This window comes from Oryctolagus cuniculus, chromosome 11 (genome assembly GCF_964237555.1).
Source record: "Oryctolagus cuniculus chromosome 11, mOryCun1.1, whole genome shotgun sequence".
NCBI lineage: Eukaryota > Metazoa > Chordata > Mammalia > Lagomorpha > Leporidae > Oryctolagus > Oryctolagus cuniculus.
The window spans coordinates 107,607,193-107,633,612 of record NC_091442.1 but is presented as its reverse complement, the minus strand read 5'-3'; the positions used below and the strand labels follow the sequence as shown (position 1 = coordinate 107,633,612).

The 26,420-nt window shown below is 39.8% G+C and overlaps 1 protein-coding gene across 8 annotated transcripts in view; it reads left to right on the top strand.

Moving 5' to 3' along the window:
- Positions 1–26,420, top strand: part of SLC41A2 (solute carrier family 41 member 2) — a 140,713-nt gene that overhangs the window by 31,064 nt on the left and 83,229 nt on the right. For all 8 annotated transcript variants that reach the window (XM_051846057.2, XM_051846056.2, XM_051846064.2 and 5 more), the window contains 5 exons: positions 2,639–3,360; positions 9,414–9,521; positions 17,979–18,050; positions 21,772–21,916; positions 25,746–25,892. In XM_051846057.2, the coding sequence (XP_051702017.2) occupies positions 2,731–3,360; positions 9,414–9,521; positions 17,979–18,050; positions 21,772–21,916; positions 25,746–25,892 (1,102 nt within the window). In that variant the 5' untranslated portion in view covers positions 2,639–2,730. The remainder of the gene's footprint in view (positions 1–2,638; positions 3,361–9,413; positions 9,522–17,978; positions 18,051–21,771; positions 21,917–25,745; positions 25,893–26,420) is intronic.

Sequence of the window (26,420 nt, the reverse complement as noted above, 5' to 3'; positions counted from 1 at the left end):
TTATTTGAGGGCCGGCGCCGTGGCTCACTAGGCTAATCCTCCACCTAGCGGCGCCGGCCACCGGGTTCTAGTCCCAGTTGGGGTGCTGGATTCTGTCCCGGTTGCTCCTCTTCCAGGCCAGCTCTCTTCTGTGGCCCGGGAGTTCAGTGGAGGATGGCCCAAGTACTTGGGCCCTGCACCCCATGGGAGACCAGGAGAAGCACCTGGCTCCTGCCTTCGGATCAGCGCAGTGCGCCAGCTGCAGCGCGCCAGCCGTGGCAGCCATTGGAGGGTGAACCAATGGCAAAGGAAGACCTTTCTCTCTGTCTCTCTCTCTCTCTCTCTGTCCACTCTGCCTGTCAAAAAAAAAAATTATTTATTTGAAAGGCAGAGTTACAGCGGGAGAGGGAAAGAGAGAGCGAGAGAGAGAAGGGAAACAGAGAGAGAGAGAGAGAGAGAGGGAGAAGGAAAAGGAGAGACAGAGAGAGCTGCTCTCTGTTGGTTCACTTCTGAAATAGCTGGAAGGGCTGTGGCTGGGCCAGGCTGAAGCAGAAGCTTCTTCCAGGTCTCCCACATGAGTGGCAGGGATCCAAACACTTGGATCTTCCTCTGCTTGCTTTTCCTATGCCATTAACAGGGAGCTGGATCAGAAGTGGAGCAGCCAGGACATGAACCAGCACCTGTATGGGATTCTGGCATTGCAGGTGGTGGCTTGACCTGCTACACCACAACTCCGGGCCCCCAGTGCCAATTTCTTGATTTCCTGTACTCTTAGAAGTGTAAGACAGGCCTATACACTCCCGAGAAACACCTGAGGCCTCGAGACCCATTGTGATAGGTGGCTTTGAGAGTCTTTCCAGCTGTAGCAGCAGTAGTACAAATGGGCTCTGTATGTATACCTAGCATATGAGGATACTTCAGAAAGCACATGGGATCATGGAACTAAAGGATGAATTTATTTTGGTGCTCAAAATTTTTGATATCCATGCAGACTTTTGAATTTGTGTTTTCCATGAACTTCTTTTTCTTTTTCATTTTAGATTATTTATTTATTATTTGAGATTTATAGACAGAGGGAGAGACATTCTCTCCTGCCGGTTCACTCCCCAGATTGCTGCAACAGCTGGAGCTGGGCTGAACTGGAGCCAGGAACCAGGAGCTTCCTCTGGGCTTCCTATTCAGGTACAGGGGCCCAAGCACTTGAGCTACCTTCCACTGCTTTCCCAGGCCATAAGCAAAGAGCTAAATTGGAAGAGGAGCAGCCAGGACACGATCCAGTGCCCATGTGGGATACTGGCACTGCCTGGCTTGCTATGACACAGTGCTGGCCCCTTTCTGCTAACTTCTTGAGGATCCCCTGTGTTCATGGATTTCATTTTTTTCCACCAAAATAAGATTATTTAATTACATTTCCTGTGAATTTTTTGGAGTACTCTCATATGTCCTTTGCAGCTTCAGTGTCCATCACTGTCTGACTAGTTGCAGTGTGTCTGTGTCTCTTAGTTCCAAGTCTTTAGGGAAAATCTGTTTATGGGTCAGCCATTCAAGGTCCTTCCCTGGGGTTATGGCTCAGAGCAGATTTGAGAAGTGTGAATGGACAGAGTGCACTTTTAAATAAATGCAAGCTTTCTTTGGCTTGCGAAAGGCAGACATGCATACATGTAATCTCTTTTCAGTTTGATGATTTCCTAAATAACAGAAGGAATTGTGTTCCTAAGTCTCTTATAATGGATTTCTGTGTGTGTGTGTGTGTGTGTGTCAGTGTCAGAGCTGCAAATACGAATATGACTTCAACCTAATTTTATACCTGAAATAAATGCCCCATACAGTATAAAGGACATCTGCAAGTTTGTTTTAACAAGTAAACAGCATCATTATCTCTTCATATTTTAATAGCAAAATATATCAAGTTGTAGATAAAGTGATAGGGCTTATTATTTAATGTTTTAAGTAAAACACTGTATACAAACGGGTGTTAAGGGTTGTAGCAATTTGATTCTGAGTCTTCTCTATAGGAGTGGAAACCATCACTTTTTGAAGTAAGTTTGTCCACTGCAGAACTTCAGAGGGAGTTGAAGACCTTGTGTAGATACTAGTTACATAAAGTATACAAAGATAAGAAATGCTTTTCATCAAAATAAGCCCACATAATAGCTTTGTAATCTATTTCTATACACAACAGCAATAGTATGGCACAAAGAAGCTATGTTTTAAGCCCATGAAGTACGGTATCAATACTGTAGGGTTGAAGAACTCATGTGTTTTCTACATCTAAATATGATAATCTAAACATTGAGATAGTTAATATTATTTATCTTAAAATTAAATTTTCATTTTTTATTTGAGAGGCAGAGAGGAAGAAAGAACCATAGAGAATTCTCATCTGCTAGTTCACTCCTCAGGTTCCCACAACAGCTAGGAATGAGCAAGGAGCTGGGAATTCCTTCCAGATCCCCCGCGTAGTGGCAGTGACCCAATCTCTTGAGCCAGTCTCTGCTGTCTCTGGTAGTTTGTGTTGGTGGATGCTGGCATCACAAGCCAGAGCCAGAAATTGAACCCAGGTGCTCTGATATGGGACATGGTGTCTTAATTGGTATTTTAACCAATAAGTCAAATGCCTGTTTCAAATAATTTAATTTTTTAATTTTTTTCTTTCCAGATCCAGTCCCTTTGTGGAACTTCTGAACACCTTTTATTAGTGAAGGCATTTTCTACACAATGAAGCTAACAACTTAATTTAAACAAGTGTTTATGTGGTTCTGCTTCATCTGCTATGGTTCACGGCGCTTGAGATCTCAGGAGTACCGGATCTTTTGCAATGACAATATGACTAATAGTAAAGGAAGATCTCTTACTAATAAAACAAATGGTGGTTTAGGTAGTGGAGGAGGCTGTGTAGACTGGACTTTAAATTTAAACACAATTCAGTCTGATAAGTTTTTAAACTTACTGTTGAGTATGGTTCCAGTAATTTACCAGAAAAATCAAGAAGAGAGGCACAAAAAAGCAAATGGCATTTGGCAAGATGGACTATCAGTGGCAACACAGACTTTTAGCAATAGATCTGAGCAACACATGGAATACCACGGTTTCTCAGAACAGTCTTTTCACGGTAATAATGGACATATACCATCAGGTTGTAGCCAAAAGTATGATGACTATGCCAACTATAATTACTGTGATGGGAGAGAGACTTCAGAAACTACTGCCATGTTACAAGATGAGGATATATCTAGTGACGGGGATGAGGATGTCATTGTGGAAGCAAGCCCAAAATTACCGAGAGAGTCCAGTGGCATCATGGCATTGCAGATACTTGTGCCGTTTTTGCTGGCTGGCTTTGGAACAGTTTCAGCTGGCATGGTTTTGGATATAGTACAGGTGAGTTTTCTGCTTTCACTGGATTGTCTTTTTGTTACTGCATTTCTGTTTAAAATGTTGTATATAGGCTATTAATCCCAAATATTTATTTAGATTTTATTATTCCTTCATAAAGTGAGTGGCTGCTGACTCTGGTAGACAATCTTCTTTTTTTAGATGTGGTTCAAACTTGCCCCCCCCCCCCGAAGTTCTGATCATTCTGATCATAAAATAGTGCTTCTCTATAGATCCAAAAATAGGTCAGAGTATCATCCATTCTTCATCTATAAAACTCTCCTCTTCTCCAGACATTACTATCATTAAGAGGTTGTTATATATTGCAAACTTTCTTCTCTGCTTGTATATGAGTACATACATTAATGTGAATTATTTTCAAAAATGAAAATGAAATACTATTTTTGTGAAGCTAATTTTCATTGCTTGATAGTACATTCTGTACATCTTTCCAAATTGGTATATGAAGATTTTCTGTATTTTAAAATATTTCATCTTCCATTGTAGATGGAATTTTACTTATTCTTCATTGCAGATGTAAATTTATTTATTCTTCTATACTAGTGTGAAAATAATCCTTAGAAGTATATTTTTATACTAATATAAATATCTCCATAGGATAGATTTAAAAAGTGGTATCTTTGGGTATTAGACTATGTTTAAAATTTTATGGACACTTGTAAATTACCTTTCAAAAAGTTTGTAGTAATTTGTACCATACTACTGATATGTAAATACTGTTCTTTTTCTTTTTTTATTTAAATATTTACTTATTTATTTGAAAGGCAGAATTACAGAGAGGCAGAGGCAGAGATAGAGAGGTCTTCCATCTGCTGGTTCACGCCCCAAATGGCTGCAACAGCTGGAGCTGGGCCGATCTGAAGTCAGGAACCTGAAACTTCTGGGTCTCCCGCGTGGGTGCAGAGAGAGGCCCAAGGACTTGGGCCATCTTCCGCTGCTTTCCCAGGTGTGTTAGAGAGCTGGATAGGAAGTGGAGCAGCCAGGACTCGAACTGGCGCCCATATGAGATGCTGGCACTGTAGGCAGCGGCTTTACCCACTACGACATAGCGTTGGGCCCAATGCTTTTATTTTTCTAAGATCCTAACAACATTTAGAAATTCTTTTTTTTTTAAGTTTTATTTTCATTTATTTGAAAGGCAGAGTGATAGAAACGTGGAGACATAGACAGAGATCTTCCATCTGTTGCTTGACTCCTAAAATGGGCCACGATACCCGCAGCTGTGCCAGGCCAAAACCCGGAGCCTGGAATTATATCCAGATTTCCCATAAGGGTGGTAGTGGCCCTGGTACGTGAGCTATCTTCTGCTGCCTTCCCACCAGGGAGCTGTATTGGAAGTGTAGCAGCCAGGACTCAAACTGGTGTCTGTATGGGATGATGGCATCACAGGTGGTGCCCTGACCCACTGTGCTACAAGGCTGGCCCCCTAGAAATTCTTGACCTTTTTTATTTTTGCCAAATGACAACAAAATGTTATCATACTTTAATCAACGTTTTTCATTATTTTAAAAAATTTTATTTATGTTTATTTATTTGGAAGGCAGAGAGAGACAGAGAGAAATTGTCCGTCTGCTGGTTCACTCCCCAAATGCTTACAACAGCTAGGGCTGGACCAGATGAAAGCCAGCAGCCTAGAACTCAAGCTGAGACTCCCGTGTGGGTGGTAGGGACTACTATGTGAGCCATCTCCTGCTGCCTCCTAAGGTATGCATTAACCAGGAGCCAGAATCCGAAGCAGAGCTGGACTCAAATTCAAGCACTCTGATATGGGATGTGGGTGCCTCCAGTGGCATCCCAACTACTGCGCCAAACGTAAAATACTAAATGTTTAGTATCTTTTCTTATTTTTCCTGTGAATTCATCTGGTATCTTTTATCCATTTAAAAATTTATGTGCCACTTACTGATTTGTAGGAGTTCTGTATTATAGCCAGAGTACTACTCATTATATAATTATCTTTTTAAAGTAGTAAATTGCCAAAATGTAACATTCTGTTGTTGTCAGTTTTCATTTTTTAGTCAGAGAAAGGTTGGCTCTGGGAAAGTGCCAGATCCATCATCCTGTAATGTGCCTTTGTCTTGCATTGGTTGCTTCATGGAAGAATCTCAGATCGTTGTGACTGTAAGACACTATTCCACAGATAGCATGTTTTTCTAAATGGAAAATGTACATAAATTGAAACATTTTCCCACCATCAGTAGGAGAAATTATGTAAGTTATGTGGAATTTTAAAATAGATAACAATACCAGTACCAGTGGGGAATGAAACCTATCAACTTAAAATAATTATTGCAAGTCATCACAATGGTACCACAGCTGCTACAGCAAATAAGCTGATTATGGTTCATTTCTCTTTTTAAAAAATTATTTATTTATTTAATTTGAAAGGCAGAGAGGCATAGAGAGAAAGCAAAAGAGAGGGAGGGAGAGCAAGTCAGGGCAAGAGAGAGCTTTTATCCACTGGTTCACTCTCCAAATGTCCATAATAGGCAGCACTGGGCCAGGCCAAGGCCCTGGGCAAGGAACTTAATTCAGGTCTCCCATATAGATGGCAGGAACCCAATTACTTGAGACATCACCTGCTGCCTCCCAGCATCTTCCACTGCTTTCCCATGCCATAGCAGAGAGCTGGATTGGAAGTGGAGCAGCTGAAATTTGAACCAGCACCCATATGGGATGTCACCACTGCAGGCGGTGGCTTTACCTGATAAACCACAGCGCCGGTCCCTGATTATTTTATTTATAGATGTGTAGGAGTTATTGATATATTAATGTTACTTTTACCTAAGCATCTTTAAAAATTTCTTCATCATAACCAGATCTGTGAATATGGGCAATTTTATTTCATTTTCAATCTTTTTTTTAAAGATATATTTATTTATTTGAAAGAATTACAGAGAAAGGAGAGAGAGAGATCTTCATCTGCTGGTTCACTCCCCGAATGGCCACAATGGCCAGGGTTGGGGTAGGCCAAGGCCAGGGAGCTAGGAGCTTCATCTGGCTCTCCAGCGTGGCTGCAGGGCCCAAGTACTTTGCCAGGTGCAGTAGCAGGGAGCTGGCTTGGAAATGGAGCAGCCGGGTCACGAACCGGTGCCTATATGGGATGCCCCTTGTTGTTTTTCAATCTTACCTTTTTATCTATTTCAGAAAATGTAGTTTGTTTAACATTAAAATGTTAATATAATTAAGTATATGTATAGTAAAAAGGGAAAATAATACCAGTTTAATAAGACATTTGATAAAATTATATATAGATCTATGATTAAAAAATGAAAGTCTAGAACCAATGGCTAGAAAAGATATTCCCTAATCTGATAAATGGTCCTACCAAAAAATCTATAGCAAAGATCACACTAAGAAGTAAAATATAAAAATATTTCCTCCTGAAGTTGGGACTAAGACAAAGATATTCACTATCACCATATCTAATATTGTTCTAATAACTACAAGAGGCAAGAAAAAAATAAAATATGTAGACTTTGGCCGGCACCGCAGCTCAATAGGCTAATCTTCCGCCTGCGGCGCCAGCACACCAGGTTCTAGTCGTTGTCCGAGCGCCAGATTCTGTTCCAGTTGCCCCTCTTCCAGGCCAGCTCTCTGCTGTGGCCCAGGAGTACAGAGGAGGATGGCCCAAGTCTTTGGGCCCTGCACCCACATAGGAGACCAGGAGAAGCACCTGGCTCCTGGCTTCGGATCAGCGCGATGTGCTTGCCATTGGAGGGTGAATCAACAGCAAAGGAAGACCTTTCTCTCTGTCTCTCTCTCTCTCTCTCACTGTCCACTCTGCCTGTCAAAAAAAAAAAAAAAAATATATATATATATATAGACTTTAAGCAGAAGGAAAAAATGTCATTATATGAAAATAAGATTTGTATATCTAGAAAATTCAAAATAACCTATAGGTAAATTATTTGGATTATATTATTTGAATTATATTTATTGGATTAATTTTTGGGTTATAGTGGTTTTTCCCCCCATAACCACCCTCCCACCCGCAAACCATCTCATCCCGTACTCCCTCTCCCATCCCATTCTTCATTAAGATTCATTTTTAATTATCTTCATATGCAGAAGATCAACTTAGTATATGTACTAAGTAAAGATTTCAACAGTTTGCACCCACATAGACACACAAAGTATTAAGTACTGTTTGAAGATTAGTTTTACCATTAATTCTCATAGAACAACACATTAAGGGCAGAGATCCTACTTGGGGAGCAAGTGCACAGTGACTCCTGCTGTTGATTTAACAGTTGGCACTCTTATTTATGACGTCAGTAATCACCCAAGGCTCACTGTCATGAGCTGCCAAGGCTATGGAAGCCTCTTGAGTCCACAAATTCCGACCTTATTTAGACAAGGCCATGGTCAAAGTGGAAGTTCTCTCCTCCCTTCAGAGAAGGGTACCTCCTTCTTTGATGGCCTGTTCTTTCCACTGGGATCTCACTCACAGAGATCTTTCATTTAGGTCATTTTTTGCCACAGTGTCTTGGCTTTCCATGCCTGAGAAACTCTCATGGGCTCTTCTGCCAGATCTGAATGCCTTAAGGGCTGATTCTGAGGCCAGAGTGCTGTTTAGGGCATTTGCCATTCTATGAGTCTGCTGTGTATCCCGTTTCCCATGTTGGATCATTCTCTCCTTTTTAATTCTATCAATTATTATTAGCAAACACTTGGTCTTATTTATGTGATCCCTTTGACACTTCATCCTATCTTTATGATCAGTTATGAACTTAAACTGATCACTTTAACTAGTTCAGATGGCATTGGTACCTGCCAACTTAATGGGATTTGGAGTCCCATGCACGTTTCTAGCTTTACCCTTAGGGGTAAGTCTGAGTGAGCATGTGCTGCACTGTACTTCTCCTCTGTCTCTTATTCCCACTCTTATTTTTAATAGGGATCAATTTTTAGTTGGATTTAAACTCCTAAGAATAATTGTGTTTTAATTAAAGAGTTAAACCAATGGTGTTAAGTAGAAAAAGAAAATACTAAGAAGAATAAATTAGTAAGCTGTTCCTTGACAGTCTGGTCAAGAGCTGATCAAGTCATTGTTTCTCATAGTGTCAGTTTCACTTCTGCAGGTTTCCTTTTAGGTTCTCAGTTAGTTGTCACAGATCCGGGAGAACACATGATATTTGTCCCTTTGGGACTGGCTTATTTTACTCAGCAGATTCCTCCATTTTGTTGCAAATGACTATATTTCATTTTTTTACCACTGTGTAGTATTCTATAGAGTACATATCCCATAATTTCTTTATCCAGTTTTTTGGCATAAAGTTAATATGCCTAGTCCATGAAGTCTTGCTGGGATAGTCACTTCTTAATAGCATTTGTAAAATTTCACTTAGTGTTATTAAATATTTGTAAGATCTTTACAATTTAGAAAGCATGTGAGTGTCTGTTTTCTTTTTTATGTTATTTCTCCAGAGGCTAGATAGGATGGATATAATCTTTATTTTAGGGATGAAGAAATTGAGATCACAGATGTGACTCATCGAGGATCACACAGGCAGTTAGTAACAAATCCAGGATTTGAATCACAAATCTTGTATCCAATTGAGTGCTGTCCATTTTTTGACCTTGGGAAAAGTATTTAACCTCTCTGAATCTTTATTTTTATAATTTGTGAAATTAGATAATAGTGCTGTAATTATCCTGTGGAATTGTGTAATTGATGTTGGAACCAGGATTCAAATCCAGATGATCTACCCTTGAGTCTGTGTTTTTAACTGCTAGCTGTCCTATCTCTTGCCATTATAAAGGAATACAGTTTAAGAGCATAAGGATTGTGTAGCAAGCTAGATACAGAATTAGATGCAGTTACCTGTCAGGCATCACTGAGTCTTTTAAAGTAACTCAAAGCTTCAAAGCTCAGGAGGATGGGGTTAAGCTAAATGTTCTCTGATAAAATGACGTACATAGTCATTCAAAATGGAAATGCAAACTTGAAAAGATGGCTGGGATTATTAGTAATGTCTTTGCTTTAAAATATTTTTTTATTTAAAGTGTCAGAAAATTTTATCTTATTTTTACAGCACTGGGAGGTGTTCAAAAAAGTTACAGAAGTTTTCATTTTAGTTCCTGCGCTCCTTGGTCTCAAAGGGAACTTGGAAATGACATTGGCATCCAGATTATCCACTGCAGTAAGTTTTTTCCTACCTCACCGTGTGTATATGACCTGTACTGCTTCTCTCTTTTATGGAGAGCCTGTATCAGGAAAAGAGATTTTTCTTTGTCTATCAAGTAAAATTCTAGACCTCAGATCTGTGCTAAGTAGGTTATACCTGATATCATACCCTGGAAATTATTATGGATGTGTAATCTCAAGAAAAAGAAATTTGCCTCCTCTGATGCTAGGGTGTCCTAGCTATTATATTCTGTGCTTAAGACATGGAGTGAGTCAGTTACTGAGATTCTTTAAGGTTTGGTGGTTGGTCGATTGGTATTTCAATTTTTTATGATCATAGAAGTAATATATGCTTATTGTAAAAACTGAATTAAAGGGGAAAAAGTGTAAAGAGAAAAACTTACCACCACCCCTTGTCCTCTACCTAGATATAATCACTATTAATATTTTGGTATAGATCCTTCTATACCTGCGTATCCATGCTTACACTTGATTAGATATATCTCCCATATGGGTGGCAGGGACCCAATTTCATGTGCTCCCTCTCAGAGTACACATTAACAGGAAGCTAGAGTTGGAAGTAGAGCTGAGACTCAAACTTAGACACTCCATTGTGGGGCTGTGGCATCCCTAGTGGTATTTTTTTTTTTTTTTTTTTTTTTTTTTTTTTTTTTGACAGGCAGAGTTAGAGAGAGAGAAAGGTCTTCCTTTTTCTGTTGGTTCACCCCCAAATGGCCGCTACTGCCAGCGCGCTGTGCCAATCCGAAGCCAGGAGCCAGGTGCTTCCTCTTGGTCTTCCATGCGGGTGCAGGGCCCAAGGACTTGGGCCATCCTCCACTGCACTCCCGGGCCACAGCAGACAGCTGGCCAGGAAGAGGAGCAACTGGGACAGAATCTGGCGCCCCAACTGGGACTAGAACCTGGTGTGCCGGTGCCACAGGCAGAGGATTAGCCTAGTGAGCCATGGCACTGGCTCCCTAGTGGTATCTTAATGACTGCACCAATTGACTACCCCTTTTTTACTTAAAACAAACTTGAAAGTTTGAAAGCTAACTTTTTCATTTATGTGCAGGACTTTTATAATTTCTTCTGATGCTTCTGTGTAGTATTTATTGTCAATTATAAAAGTAAGGGTAAAATATCATAGCTATAGAAGGCCATTCTGTGGTTACCTTAATCTTTTTGCTTTATTAAAGGGTCTTTTGTCATTTTTATGATTATTTGCAGGAGAATTAGTATAAATAAGATTATAGGATTTAAGGAAGGCCTTCAGAAAATATATAGAGAATGTTAAACATAAGGTATAGGAATTTAGCCTACTCAATCTGTTGAAGATCAGCTATCTTTAACGCTTGTTATTATATAAAAGTGGAGATTAAATGCTCATGGATAAAAAGATGTGTTGATAAAATAGTTTTCATATTTTAACAAGGAAATTAAATCATGATGAATCCAAATGACTTTATTTTGTCCTTTTGAGTCAAAACTTATCTCTAAACTGATTAGCTTGAAAAATTTCCCTTATCTTTTTTTTTTTTTTTTTTGACAGGCAGAGTGGATAGTGAGAGAGAGAGAGACAGAGAGAAAGGTCTTCCTTTTCCACTTGTTCACCCTCCAATGGCCACCACGGCTGGCGTGCTGCAGCCAGCGCACCACGCTGATCCGATGGCAGGAGCCAGGTGCTTCTCCTGGTCTCCCATGGGGTGCAGGGCCCAAGCACTTGGGCCATCCTCCACTGCCCTCCCGGGCCACAGCAGAGAGCTGGCCTGGAAGAGGGGCAACTGGGAAAGAATCCGGTGCCCCGACCGGGACCAGAACCTGATGTGCTGGCGCCGCTAGGTGGAGGATTAGCCTACTGAGCCGCGGCGCCGGCCTTTTTTTTTTTTTTTTCCCTTCTTATCTTTTTAATGATTTGGGAAAAAATTATAGTAAAAATATAGTAAAATCATTATAAAAATAAATTAACAGTAGTATATAATTAGAAAATAAGTACAGCGATTGTATAAATTGTTGAGTTAAAAGGTCTATGATCTAAGGTCTAAAATTTTTGAATGCTGATGTAAGAATAAAAACCGCTGTCCACAGTCCTAAAGATTTTATATCTATATATCAAATATTTATTTACTTATTTATTTGAAAGGCAGAATCACAGAGAGAGTGGAAGAGATAGAGATTTCCATCTGCTGGGTCACTCCCTAGATCACCACAGTGGCCAGGACTGGGCTAGGCTGGAGCTGCTGGGACTTGAACTGGTGCTCATATAGGATGCTGGCATCATAAGTTGCAACTTAACCTGCTGTGCCACAATGTCAACCCCAACATATATTTTTTGAAAAGCCTTTAATACTTTATTTGGAGTAACTGGCTTAGCACAATGTGAAGAGCACTTTTTATTTTTATTTAAAGATTTATTTTTTATTTATTTGCAAGGCAGAGTCACAGAGAGAGAACAAGAGACAGAGAGCTCTTCCATCTCCCAGTGGCTGCAGCGGCCGAGGCTGAGCAAGGTCAAAGCCAGGAATCTGGAGCTTCTTTGAGGTCTCCCACATGGGTGCAGGGGCCCAAGCACTTGGGCCATCTTCTGCTTCCCCAGGCACATTAGCAGGGAGCTGGGTCAGAAGTGGAGCATCTTGGTCTTGAACTGGTGCCTATATGGGATGCCGGTGTTGCAAGTGGAGGCTTAACTTGCTACACCACTACGCCAGTCTGATGAGTACTTTTCTACTTTAAACAGAACTAACTTCTGCTTCAAACTTTTCCAAGAACTTTTTTTTTTTTAAAGATTTTATTTATTTGAGAAGCCAGAGTTACAGACAGAAGAGAGAGAGAAAAGCCTTCCATTTGCTGGTTCACTCACCAGATGGCCACAGTGGCTGGAGCTGGGCCAATCTGAAGCCAGGAGCTTCTTCTGGGTCTCTCATGTGGGTGCAGCGGCCCAAACAGCTGGGCCATCTTTCACTGTTTTTCCCTAGGCACATTGGCAGGGAGCTGGATCAGAAGGGGGATTGCAGGGTCTCCAACAGGCACCCATATGGGATACTGGCACCACAGGACCTTCTGTGCCACAGTGCTGGCCCCTAAGGATCTTTCTTAAACTATAAATATCAATCTGTAGTCATAACTTTGTGGAATAGGACTATTTATATTTAATCCGAAACTGTTTCAGTCAAGTAAGTTTTAGCTTCCTACTATTTTGCAGCTTTTTTGAGATGTAATTGAGTTACAGTAAACTACACACTTTTGAAGTTTATGGTTCAGTGAGTTTTAATATTTAATATATACCTGTAGATCTGTCATCACAGTCAAGACAGTGAATGTTCAGGAAGATATTAGTTTGTGTGTATTTTAGTATGCACATTTTATTATAAAGTCTTTGGATTATATAAAAGTAAATACCAGGATTTCTGATTCCAGTTAGTGCAGAATGAAGTATTTGGATGAACCTTCCTAAACATTCATAATTACAGTATTCAGAGGAGTTACTTGAAGGTGATGGAAAGTGAAAGGGAGAAAAAAAAAGAGTTTGCCCTAAAAAGACCATAACTACAATGGGTAAGAATTGAAGAGTTTGTGGTGATTTTGCCCATAGGAGTTCCCTAATCTCTGATCTCATGTGGCAGAGACCTTACAGTCTTGCCAGTCTGTGACAGAAGACATAGTTCAGAGCTGCCAGAACAGCTGGAAATTTAAGAATTTAGGGAAGAAATTCTAGAAGTAAAGAAGAGCTAAGACCTCCAATCTGAGTATAAGATTTGCTCAAACTAGGGACTTGGGCCATATTCTACTGCTTTCCCAGGCCACAGCAGAGAGCTGGATTGGAAGAGGAGCAGCTGGAACATGAACTGGTACCCATATGGGATACTGGCACTGCAGGCAGCAGTTTTACCCACTATACCATAGTGTCGGCCCCAAGAAGTTTTTAAGATACAGGAAGAAATGTGAAGTGGACCAACATTTAAAAAACTAATATATTGGCTAAGATTTGTATTTTGCTTGTTTTTTTTTTTTTTTCCTGAGTGTCTTGTATGACCTATTCATGGCTATAGTGTCATAAAGTAGTCTTCTTGGCTTCAGTTATCAGATGACAAGCTTGGACCTGACAAAGCAAGTGGAAATTTTGGGGGCTGTCCTTGAAGTAGAGTTCTGCAGAGAGAGTGAGCCCCCAAATCTGAGTATGAATGCTGCCAAATCTTTGGTTGGCTATGAAACTACAGAGATGTAGAAGAGTTCTCTAAAAGGCTAGACTAAATAAAGAGCAATCATTTGTAACCAAAAGAACCCAGCAGAGAGATGAGCTACTCTGTACTATGGGAGAGGAGAGACAAGAATCTATGCTTTGAGTCTAGGCAAGTCAGCTGCTGCCGATTAGAAGGAGAACCCACTACTCCTCACAAGAAGATAACAATATCCAGAGTCACTGTAATTGATTACACTGTTTTCTAGCCAAAAATTACTAGATATGAAAAGAAACTGAAAAATGTGATTCATATTCAAAAAAAGTATGATTCATACGCAGTCAATGAAAAACATATCCATGTGGGCTGATGTGAGACTTAACAGTCTTTCAAGGAAACTGGTATAATATATTCAAAGATCTAAAGCAGAGTATATTAGAATAATTAAATGTCTTAATGAGTGAACTAGTTGGTGTTTCTGTGAAATTATTGACCCATTTTTCTAGTACTTTAAGATATGTGTAGGGACCAATGCCATGGCATAGTAGGTTAAGTCCCCACCTGTGGCACTGACATCCCATATGGGCACTGATTTGTGTCCTGGCTGCTTCTCTTCCTATCCATCTCTCTGCTGATGGCCTGGGAAAGCAGCACAGGATGGCCCAAGTCCTTGGGCCCCTGTACTCGTGTACATGTACCAGAAGAAGCTCTTGGTACTTGGCTTCAGATTGGCCCAGCTCTGGCCGTTTGGGGAGTGAACCAGCAGATGAAAGATATATTCTCTCTCTCTCTCTCTCTCTCTCTCCCTCCCTCCCCCCACCCCTTCTCTCTGTCTGTAACTCTGCCTTTCAAATATATACATAAATCTTAAAAAAGATCTATAATTTAAAAAAATTTGGGGTACACAGAAGTCTTTATTAGATCATGGTCTATTGCATCACCTTCCATGTTCTTGATTTCTCTAGCTGAACACCATTACGTCAACTAATCAAATAAAGTAGGTCTAGCAAAGACCTTTAGACAGAACACTCAAACTTTCCCCTCTCCACCTCTGTGGGAAACAGGTGTTTCATGTTATCCCTAAACTAATAGATAACAGAATGGGTTAGTCCAATTCTTGGTACAATTTTTACAAGTTGGAAGCAATAAAATCAATTTTCCATGTTCTTACATACCACATTCATTCCCCAGTGCCTGCCTATAGCATAACTATTTTTCTTAACAGGTAGATTTGAGTCATTATTTATTTTTAGTTTACTTTTAATCTTTCTAAAATCTTTGCTTTATAAAGTTATTCATTAATATATTCTTTATTTTTTATATTACATATGGGTTTAGTTATTTTATACTAAAGTAATTGAAGATTCAGGAACTTCTAGATCTGTAAGGAACAGAGTATGATCTTTATCATTTTGTAACATGGAGTAATTGAATAAAGTTCTACTGTCAGTCTGGGATTGATCAGGGAAGCAGAACCATGGTGTATATTGTGGCAGTGAGTATTTAACAAAAGAAGTTGGACAAATTTGGGGGAGGTTGGAGAAGTGATCTGTGGTAGGAGAATCAGGGAGGTAGCCTGAAGCACTAGAGCAGGGGGAGAAAACCACATGTGTCCTGCAGCAAAGAGGTCTGCACTCCAGAACTAATGGCCTTTGCTTCATTTGGGCCTTCCAAATCTTAGGCAAGTTTCATTCACTGGCAGACTGTAGCCTAATGCTATAGCTAATGTTATATATGAGGAATTTACTTGCAGGCCTTAGAAAGTACTGCTGCTGATGGTATCAGGTGAATTTGTCACAGTTACATTGTGCCACTCCCACTTTTGTTGATCCTTTTCTACACCCTAATGTATAAATATTTACAGTGGCCATTATGCAGCCCTGGAGTCTTTATGTCTTATACTTTTTCATGTGATCATTTTAAATTGCTTCCTGTATGTATAGATACCTAAGAAGTCTTTTTATAAAATTTTTTAAGGTTTATTTATCTGAGAGAGAGAGAGAGAGAGAGAGAGAGAGAGAGAGAGAGAGAGACAAATCTTTCATTCACTGGTTCACTTCCCAAATGGTTCCAACAGCCAGGGCAGGGCCAGACCAAAGCTAGGAGCCTGGAACTCCATACGGGTCTCCCACGTGAGTGCAGGGGCCCAAACACTTGGGTAATTTTCCACTGCTTTCTCAGACACATTCACAGGGAGCTGGATTGAAAGTGGAGCAGACAGAATGCGAACTGAAGCCCATACGGGATGCGAGCATCATAGGCAGCAGCTAAACCCACTGAGCCATAACACCAGCCTTTTTTTTTTAAACACTATTTTATCTTATTTATTTCTTGAACTCCAAACCTGAGATTTATTTTTATTTAAGATTTATTTTACTTGTTTGAAAGGCAGAGTGACAGAAAGGGAGAGATAGAGATCTCCCATGCTCTGGTTCACTCCCCAAGTGGTCAAAATAACTGGGGTTGGGTCAGGCTGAAACCAGAAGCCTGGAACTCCATCTAGGTCACTCATGTAGGGGGCAGAGGCCCAAGTACTAGGGCCATTTTCTGCTGCTTTCCCAGGCTCATGAGTAGGGAGCTGAATCGGAAGCAGAACAGCCAGGACTCCAACAGATATTCCAGTATGGGATGCTGGTATCACAGGCTGTGGTTTAATCCACTGAGCCACGCTGCCAGCCACAAGGTTTATTCTTTAAACATTGCTTTTGTACCTTATAACTCACTTTAGCAAAGCCCCAGGTTGTCAGAGCTATAAACTTGAATTTCATAAATAATTTAGAGTCCAAGTCTTAGTAATATATAAATAAAGACTGCATGAATATCTATTCAGAGACACAGAGAAATCTCAGTATTGCATTTTCTGGATACTTTAAGTCTGAAGTCCAGAGTGAGATTAGAAAATAGTTTGTTTTCCAGATTGACAGGAAATGTTAGCACAGCACTTAATTTGTGAGGTTGAACCCAGTGAGAGTTTTCTGGTTAATGATTAAAATTAATGGTAATGAACAACTGTTATATGTATCTTCATCTGTTCACCTAGATTTTTTTTTTCTATTTGAAAATCTTCTATGACCAAGCATATGAATAGTTGAACCCAACTCAATATAGTATTTTTTAAGCCTATGATTAGTCATAGAAAAACTTGGCAGAGGAGCTGGCACTGTAGTATAGTTGGCTGAGCCTGCGCGTGCAGTGCCAACACCCCATATGGGCGCTGGTTAATGTCCCGGCTGCTCCACTTCTGATCCAGCTCTCTGCTATGGTCTGGGAAAGCAGTAGAAGATGGCCCAAGTGCTTGAACCCTGCACCTGCATGGGAGACTGGAAGAAACTCCTGGCTCCTGGCTTCAGATTGGCCCAGCTCTGGCCATTGCAGCCATTTGGGGAGTAAACCAGGGGATACAAGACCTCTTTCTCTGTCTCTCCCTCTCTCTGTCTGTAACTCTACCTCTCAAATAAATAAATCTTAAAAAACTTGGCAGATTTTGATATACATTTTTTGAATCCTCAGTTGTTGAGAAATATGAGCATATATAACAATTGAGTATGTGAATGATATTTTAGAGATATTCTTCCATCTAGCAGACATATGTATAAATTTTAATACTCAAGTACATAATCAAAATTTATGAATTTATTTTTATTGGTAACCGTTTTAGTTATGACTCAAGTACAAATTATATGAATGATTTGTTTATATTTTTGAACAATGATTGTCCAAATTACACTGTTTTTACATGTGAGATTAACTGGGAAGCTTAAAATTATGTAATTATTTAGATTGGGCCTCAATACACAAAATTCAGCCTGTTAGGATGATACCTAATGATGTTAGTTATAAAACAGCATCTGTGAATAGGTGGATAATACTAACTGGTCTATTAATTCTTATAAGATGAATAACTGAGAAAATACACTTTTTCCAAAAGTCTCAGTCAAGCCAAATGTTAGATGCAAGGCCCTTAGTAAATTCAGAATTGATTTTCAAAGTTCCGTCTGAGTTCTTTCTCTGCCATGTGAAGACACAGTGAGAAGGTGGTTTATCTGTAAGCCAAGGAGAGGGCCCTTAGCAGACACCAAACCCTGCTGGAACTTAGTCTTGGACTTTTCAGCCTCTGGAACCATGACAAAATTTGTTTTTTAAGCCACACTTCCTCTCTTTCTCTCTCTCATACACACACACACACCAAAACTCAACACAAGGTCATCAGATTTATTAAAAAGTTAACTTGGGCTTTAAGACTTAAACAGAGCAGATGGCATTTATTCAGTAATATATGAAAATATCTACCCTAACAGGTAAATATTGGGAAGATGGATTCACCCATTGAAAAGTGGAATCTAATAATTGGCAACTTGGCTTTAAAGCAGGTAAGTAGTACACATATTTGTTTACAGATCTTGGGCTTATGGACCTTGGGTCCATAAGAATGATATAAATTGAGTACTCTGAAGTCTACCATTATTTCAGTATCTTGAAAAAGTGATGAAATGATACTCATGACCTCTGAAAGTTACTCTTTTTTTTTTTTTTTTGGACAGAGTTAGTGAGAGAGACAGACAGAGAGGTCTTCCTTTTTCCGTTGGTTCACTCCCCAAGTGGCCGCTGCGAGCTGGCATGTTGCGGACCGCACGCTGTGCCGATTGGAAGCCAGAAGCCAGGTGCTTCCTCCTGGTCTCCCATGCGGGTGCAGGGCCCAAGCACTTGGGCCATCCTCCACTGCCCTCCCGGGCCACAGCAGAGAGCTGGACTGGAAGAGGAGCAACCAGGACAGAATCCAGTGCCCCGAATGGGACTAGAACCCGATGTGCCGGCACCACAGGCGGAGGATTAGCCTAGTGAGCCGCGGCGCTGGCTGAAAGTTACTCTTAACTAGAAATTGATTGAGTTCTTCCAAATAGGAAAAATATAGAAAATATAAAAAAGCAAAACATTTTCTATCATAGATTTGTAATAAAGGCAGAATTTGTGTTAGTGTCTGTAAAAGTAAATATATGACACTTCATTGTTTGGGTGCTATTTTTCTCCTTTGATTTTTTTTATAAATATATCATCTGCCTAACTGAGCTTTTTCCTGTATATTTTGATCAGCCATTTGTCTGAGATTTCTTTAAATTTTTAATGTTATTAGTCTTAACATAAATGGATGCATTAAAGTACCCATTATGTATGTAGTAAGCCAGAGATTTTGTATAATCTATGGCTATTCCTAGTCTTAGGTGAGTATCTTTTCTTCCTTTCCCCCTACTCTTTCTGTCTTCAAGACAGAAGACTGCAGTTAACCTAGGCATTTTCTAGCTAGTATGAGATTAGGGGATGCACACTAATTTTAACGTTGAGCAGGATAAGAGTTGGAGGTGACTGGGGATTCACTGAATCTGGTTTTACCATATCTTTTTCTGCCTCATACCTTCAAGGATGTATGAAGAACAGGGAATCCAAGCCGCCCCTTGAGGACAGAACTGGTGCCAGCTAGTGAGGCAGCATTAGTTGGAGCCCAGTTAGTAGTAGAAAAAGGCAAGAAGAAAAGAAGGTAGAGGAGTATGGGTAAGGCTGAAGGAAGAGATTGTTCTCTCCCTGAGTCTTCCCTGCTGAAACTTGTGAGGCAGTAGATGAGTGTGGACAGGGGACAGAGCTAGGTTGACACAAGGCTTCTTTGCCGGGAGACTGGCTGTGAGGTTGGAGGTGGAGAGGGTGGAAAGGACAGAGGAGGCTCATGCTCTCACTTGCTGGAGGGGGTGTACTCTTTGGGGTATTAATTTGGGTCCCAAGCTGATTACCTGTCAAGGGTTTCTTCACTATTTTACAGAATAGCTGCTGGGGCCAGTGTATAATTTGTCAAATAAAGCAAAGTGCACAGTTCCATCTGAGGAACTGTTACCTTACCACAAGGGGTATGCCCTGCACCAGTATCTCCCATTAACCCCCCAGCCACTACTTGAACCCAGACTTTGCTTTCTCTTGGGTACCGTTATTTTTCAAGCAGTCATCTTTTTGTAGGTTTACAGAATAGGAGTTCCTCATCTCAGCTGTGTGCTTTTGTTTCCTTAGAAACACACACTCACACTGCGATACCTGCAGCAGTTCCCTAGCCTTGTGTTAGAGTGTCAAACCAGAAAAGACTTGGAATCACAGTATTAGAATTTATATTATTAATTTTACTACTTTAAGGTACTATTATTTTGTTATTTATTAACCAATATAAAAATGCTGAATTATTTTAACAACCACTACAGTTGCAGTGGTGCTTATAGCTTGAATCTGAGCTCTGAATCTGTGGGTGACATCAACAAGAGCTCTAATAAGTGGTTGAGAACTATGATTTAGCATATAGAACGAATGAATATGTGAATCTGGGTTATCTGGACTGTCTGTTTCTGTCTGTCCCTTTAATGTGCCATATGGCAAAGTCAAACTTATTCGGGAATTTTTCACTCAGAGCACTTGATTCCAGTTTGTGGATTGGCTTCTGTGAGTCTGTGAACACCAAGAAATTGTATTCAAAACATGAGTGCTTCTGTAGCCCTGGAGAACTGTATTCTGTAGAGTTTTCACCAGGTTGCCAAAGGGTCCACGTGGCGAACGCAGTGAAGAATCAGCAGAATAAATGATTCCCTTAGGGGTTCTTTTAGTTCTGACATTGTGTTCGTCTGATTCCTAGAGTTATTTGTAGTTTTTTGAGTGTTGCTTTGTGTTAGCACATGAGAAACGCTTTGAGATTTAAATTCATTACATAAATGTATAAAGCTTGTTAATATCACTGCCATCTTACAGATTAGAAACTGTAGGTTTTTTTCTTTCCTTTTTAAAAGTTTATTTATTTATTTTTTTATTTGAAAGAGAAAGAGAGAGAGATACAGAGGGAGGTCTTCTACCCACTGGTTCATTCCCCAAATGGCCCAGTGGTCGGGGCTGGGCCATACCAGGCCTAAGCTGGGAGCCAGGAGCTTCCTCCTCGTCTCCCATGTGGGTGCAGGGCCCAAGGACTTGAGACATCCTCTGCTGTTTTCACAGGCCGTTAGCAAGGAGTTGGATTGGAAGTGGAGCAGCCGGGACTGGAACTGGTGCCCATATAGAATGTGGGTGCTGCAGACAGTGGCTCAGCCTGCTATACCACAGTGCCTGTGTTGAAACTGAAAAATTTTTTAAAAAGATTTATTTATTTATTTGAAAGTCAGAGCTACACAGAGAAGGAGAGGCAGAGAGAGAGAGAGAGATATCTTCCATCTGATGGTTCACTCCCCAATTGGCTGAAGAGCTGGAGCTGCGCTGATCCGAAGGCAGGAGCTAGGAGCTTCCTCCGGGTCTCCTATGCGGCTGCAGGGGCCCGCGCACTTGAGCCATCTTTTACTGCTTTCCCAGGCATAGTAGAGAGCTGGATCACAAGGTGAGCAGCTGGGTTTCGAACCGGCACCCATATAGGATGCTGGCGCTTCAGGCCAGGATGTTAACCTGCTGCACCACAGCACCAGCCCTGAAACTGAAAGTTTTTAAAACATTAATCACCATAGTGATTGCTTGTGAGGCTATTTTTGAAATATCTGTCTTTCCTGAGGACCAAGAACTCTATGAGAAGAGGGACTAAATCTGTTTCGATTGCTGTTGTAGTCCAATACTAAACATAACATCTTGTATGTGATAGAGTCTAAATAAGTGCTAGTTGAATGAATGGATCTAAATAACTTGCCATAGGATTAAGTGGTAGAACCTATCATTTGACTATAAAATCCAATCTCTTGTTCACACTGTTTTTGAATCAAATTGCAGATAAGTGGATTGGGTGCTTTTCAGGCTGAAGGTATTGTTTTCTTTGGTGTGGATCAGACCATTGAAACCATTTGGGGTGCTTATTAAAAACAGATTCCTTGATCCCATTTTATGCCTGTTGCCACCAGATCAGGTCAGTTGGAGAACCTACTGTCTTAGGAAATATTAAAAAAATATAGTAGCTTCTTTCAGAGGTAAAGCAGCTCACTTACCATATGCAGTATTTCTTCTGTGTTCTTGTATGCAATGTTTATATAAGCAAAAACCTTTCAAGTATGTTTTTTAAATTAATAATTCAGTTGGATTTTATAAAAAAAAATTTAGGTGCAGGCAACAGTCGTTGGTTTTCTAGCAGCTGTGGCCGCAATTATACTGGGCTGGATTCCAGAAGGAAAATACTACCTTGATCATTCCATACTTCTGTGCTCCAGCAGCGTGGCAACTGCCTTCATCGCATCTCTCCTGCAGGGTAAGTGGATTTGTAAATACCTATGGTCTTGTACTTTTAAGTGATTTGTTTCTTGAGATGATTTAAAAAAAAAATACTTATTCATTATGAAAAGAACAGAAAAAACTTACCCACAAACTTTAAAAATAACTGAATTATTTTGATGCTTTTAAAACTTATAAGCATTAGCATAGAACAGTCTTTCTGCAGTGGTCTCCTGACCTTAGGCTCTCTGGTATAGCTGCCAAATAAGATCAGGAAATAGCTTAGACATTCATTTCTGTGAGTTAAATTACTGGAAAAACTCCCTTTTGGAAATTACATAGGGGATTTCCTGGCTTGTCACTTGAGTTAACAACAAGTGTTCTAGGAATTCTGGGTTTTAAAGATAGTCCCTCAGTTAAAATTTGCTTAAGTCCAGATTTCAAAGAGATTCTTTACTTTTTCTGTAGCAATAAAAATACAATCTTAAGACAGCATATTGTTGGCTATAGAATTTTAAAGAGTCTAAATGTTTTAAAAATTAACTGCATTAGAGCTTTTCAGTTGGTGCTGCTTCTTCTTTATTTTAAAGATTTATTTATTTATTTGAAAGGCAGAGTTAGAGAGAAAGGGGAGATAAAGAGAGAGAAAGATATCTTCCATCCACTGGTTCACTCCCCAAATGGCTGCAATAGACAGAGCTGGACTGATCTGAAGCCAGGAGCCAGGAGCTTCTTCTACATCTCTTAGGTGGGTGCAGGGGCCCAAGCACTTGGGCCATTCTTGACTGCTTTCCCGGGCTATCAGCAGGGAGTTGGATCGGAAGTGGAGAGTGGAGCAGCCTAGACTTGAGCTGGTGCCCATATGGGATACTGATATTGCAGGCAGCGGCTCTACCTGCTATGCCACAGCTCCAGCCCTGGGTTATTCTTTATTGTATTTATTTATTAGTATGTGTTTTACAGTAGAGAATTAACTTAATATAGGATTGTACCGTAAAGGCTTGAAAGTCTAATGTTGGGTGATCATACACTGAAGCTGACTTTTTAAGATAGGTCCTGGGAATTCAGGGAGTCTTAATAAAATTAAGACTTCCAAAAATATTTTCAAGCATTTCATGTAAGTACTTAAATAGTATCAGGGGTAGTTTTTGTTTTTATATAAAATTATTAGATTTGAATGGCATTAACACTGCCTACACAAGAATGAAGTTAAGCTACTGAAAAATTATATTTCTGGTTAAAAAATAGTTTTAACATCAGCACTTTTTTCATTGGGTTCATTTGATTTTGTTTTCTTTCAGATTTTGTTTCATTTAGAAAATGTTAATATTTTACAGTTTAACAACTATTTGAAATGTCTAGTATTTTCAAAACTCAGAGTTTTAAAAAGCTCAGATTTAAAAACATTTATTTAAAGCTTCTTGCTTTAAATAATGCATATTCTAATTTTATGATAACTTGATACTATTATGCAAAGTAGATACTATCTGCCACATTTTGTAGGTTAGAATATTGACTAAGACAGGTAAGAGGATTGTCCAGTTTCAGCATCTTGTCAGCTTCAGAATGAGAATTAAAATCCAAGTTTCCCGACTCCCAGCTCCTTGTACTATACCATGATGTATGCAACACTTTTTTTTTCAAAGATTTATCTTATTTTTTGAACGGCATAATTAGAGGGAGAGATGGAAAGAGATCTTAAATCTGCTGGTTCATTCCCTAAATGGCTGCAACAGCCAGGGCTGGGCCAGACCAAAGCCAGAAACCTGAAACTCCATTTGAATCTCCCACGTGAATGCAGGGGCCTAAGGACTTGAGTCATCTTCCCCTGCCTTCCCAGGTGCATTAGCAGTGAGCTGGATCAGAAACAGAGCAGCTGGGACTTGAACAGGCACCCAGTATGGGATGCTAGTGTTGCAGGCAGTGGCTTAACCTGCTGTACCACAATGCCAACAGCCATCAAAACTTTTTTTTGTTTTTCTGTTGTAAAGATAGAGATGGCACTGTATCACAAGAGAACTTCCCATATAGATCTTCTTTTTTTTTTTTTTTTGGCAGGCAGAGTGGACAGTGAGAGAGAGAGACAGAGAGAAAGGTCTTCCTTTTGCCGTTGGTTCACCCTCCAATGGCCGCCGCGGAGTTGATCCGATGGCAGGAGCCAGGTGCTTCTCCTGGTCTCCCATAGGGTGCAGGGCCCAAGCACTTGGGCCATCCTCCACTGCCCTCCTGGGCCACAGCAGAGAGCTGTCCTGGAAGAGGGGCAACCGGGACAGAATCCGGCGCCCCGACCGGGACTAGAACCCGGTATGCCGGCGCCGCAAGGCAGAGGATTAGCCTAGTGAGCCGCGGTGCCGGCCATATAGATCTTTAAATGTGCTGATTTTGGAAAAAATATGCAGCAAATCACATCTTGTCTGATTGTTGAATAATACATTCCTAAAACTTTTCTGCTATTGCTATTTTTCCTTTTTACAATGATATATGTGAAAGTAAGTTCAGTGATTGAAAAAAACTGCAAAGTATAAGATATGAGGCATTGTTTGAGGACAAAAATTCTAGTTTTTAAAAATTTTTACTTGAGGTGGGCACTGTGAAATAGTGGGTAAAGCTGCCACTTGCAGTGCCAGTATACCACATGGGCACCAGTTCAAGTCCTAGCTGCTCTACTTCTGATCCGGCTCCCTGCTAATGTGCCCGGGAAAACAACAAAAGGTAGCCCAAGTACTTGGGTTCCTGCACCATGTGGGAGACCTGGAGGAAGCTCCTGGCTCCTGGCTTCGGCCTGGCCCAGTCCTGGCTGCTGCAGTCATTTAGGGAATGAACCAGTGGATGGAAGATATTTTCTCTCTATCTCACTCTGTGCCTCTGTGTCTGCCCCCTCCCCTGCCTCTGTTCTGCCTCTCTCAGTAACTCTGCCTTTCAAATAGATAAAGCTAAAAAAAAGAAAAGAAAAAAGTTTTGACTTCATGGGGCAGTATTAAAAGCACTGACTAGAGTCATACAAGCTATGCACTTACGCAAACATTTAAACCCTATCCCAGAACCTTGCTATCATTATCCATAAAATGAACATGCAGGAATAAAAAGTTATTTTTACTCTAAAAATTCCATACTGATATATAGTTAATACATAAATAAACTAAACATTTTAGATTTTCTCTGTCCTGCATTCCCTTAATGTGTTAGCATGGGAAAATCTATACAATTATGTTTTAATGTAAATGTTGATTTTTCTCCCATTTGTAGGATTCAATGGTAATTTAAGTGCAAGTACATAGTCACATTTTGCTCTGTTTTTGTCTGTTTATAGATAGAAGCTTTGGGTTAAAAGAGTATCTTCAACAAAGACTATTTCTTGTGTACTGGCTTTTAGTGTTCAAAATTTAATTACTTCCTGCTTCTTAGTATCTCAACACTTTAAATAATAAATGCAAGCATTTCTAGCTACCATATGTGAACAAATCTGTTTCTGTTGGTGATCTTCCTATACATGACTCAGCTTTCTTTAGTATTTTATACTTCATTTAGGTTTAAAGGTAAAATCTTTGGGTTTAATACACACAAATCTGATTAGATTTGAGACACCTATGTTACTAAATTTGAAATTTCAGATTTATTGTAACTTTTACAATACTTTTCAGATATCTAAAAACATCATTGAATTTTTCAAATCTCTTATGAGTCCTTTGGAATTTGGTGAAAACCATTTTGCCTGGGCATAAAATGTTTTGTTTGCTTTTGTCAACTCACTAAAACATTCTAACTAGAACTGATAGGCTGTTCGTCTGTCCTACATATTTTGGCATTTAGGGAATTGCTTTTCTTTAAATCATAGCACAAAAAGTAATGAACATTCTTTCTTCCAGGAATAATAATGGTTGGGGTTATCGTTGGTTCAAAGAAGACTGGTATCAATCCTGATAATGTTGCTACACCCATTGCAGCTAGTTTTGGTGACCTTATAACTCTGGCCATATTAGCTTGGATAAGTCAAGGCTTGTATTCCTGTCTTGGTAAGTTGACTTGAAACCAAATATAATGTCTTACTCAGAGTTTCTTTAAATAAATATTGTAGGGATGCCATGAATCATGGTGACCTTCATTTCATCTGTGTTAGCACTGTTGTTGAGCTGATTAGAATAACTGTTATTTGTTTTACACATACTATGTGTTATGGTTCTTAAATGTTTTTTCTCTTAGAGAATTTAAAACTATACAATCTCTAATTCTAATTGTATGCTACCCAAAATTACTTAACTAATTTGAGAGGATTGAATATAGATCTGTCTTATTCTAGGATTTCTGCCCTTGGTTCTAAAAGTGTAGCTAGCTGGAAGACCACCTATACTTTTCTGTTGTATATGTTGAACAGTTGTCCCAAAATGGAAGACTAGTGGTACTTGAGATTTACCAATGGGATGTTTTTCCTAACAGAAATCCACACCAGTAATTATCCTCCTGGCAATTAACAGAAAGAAAAAAAAACATGAAAATTAGTCTGAATGCTTTATGAAGTAGGAATCATCCTGTAAACATAATTC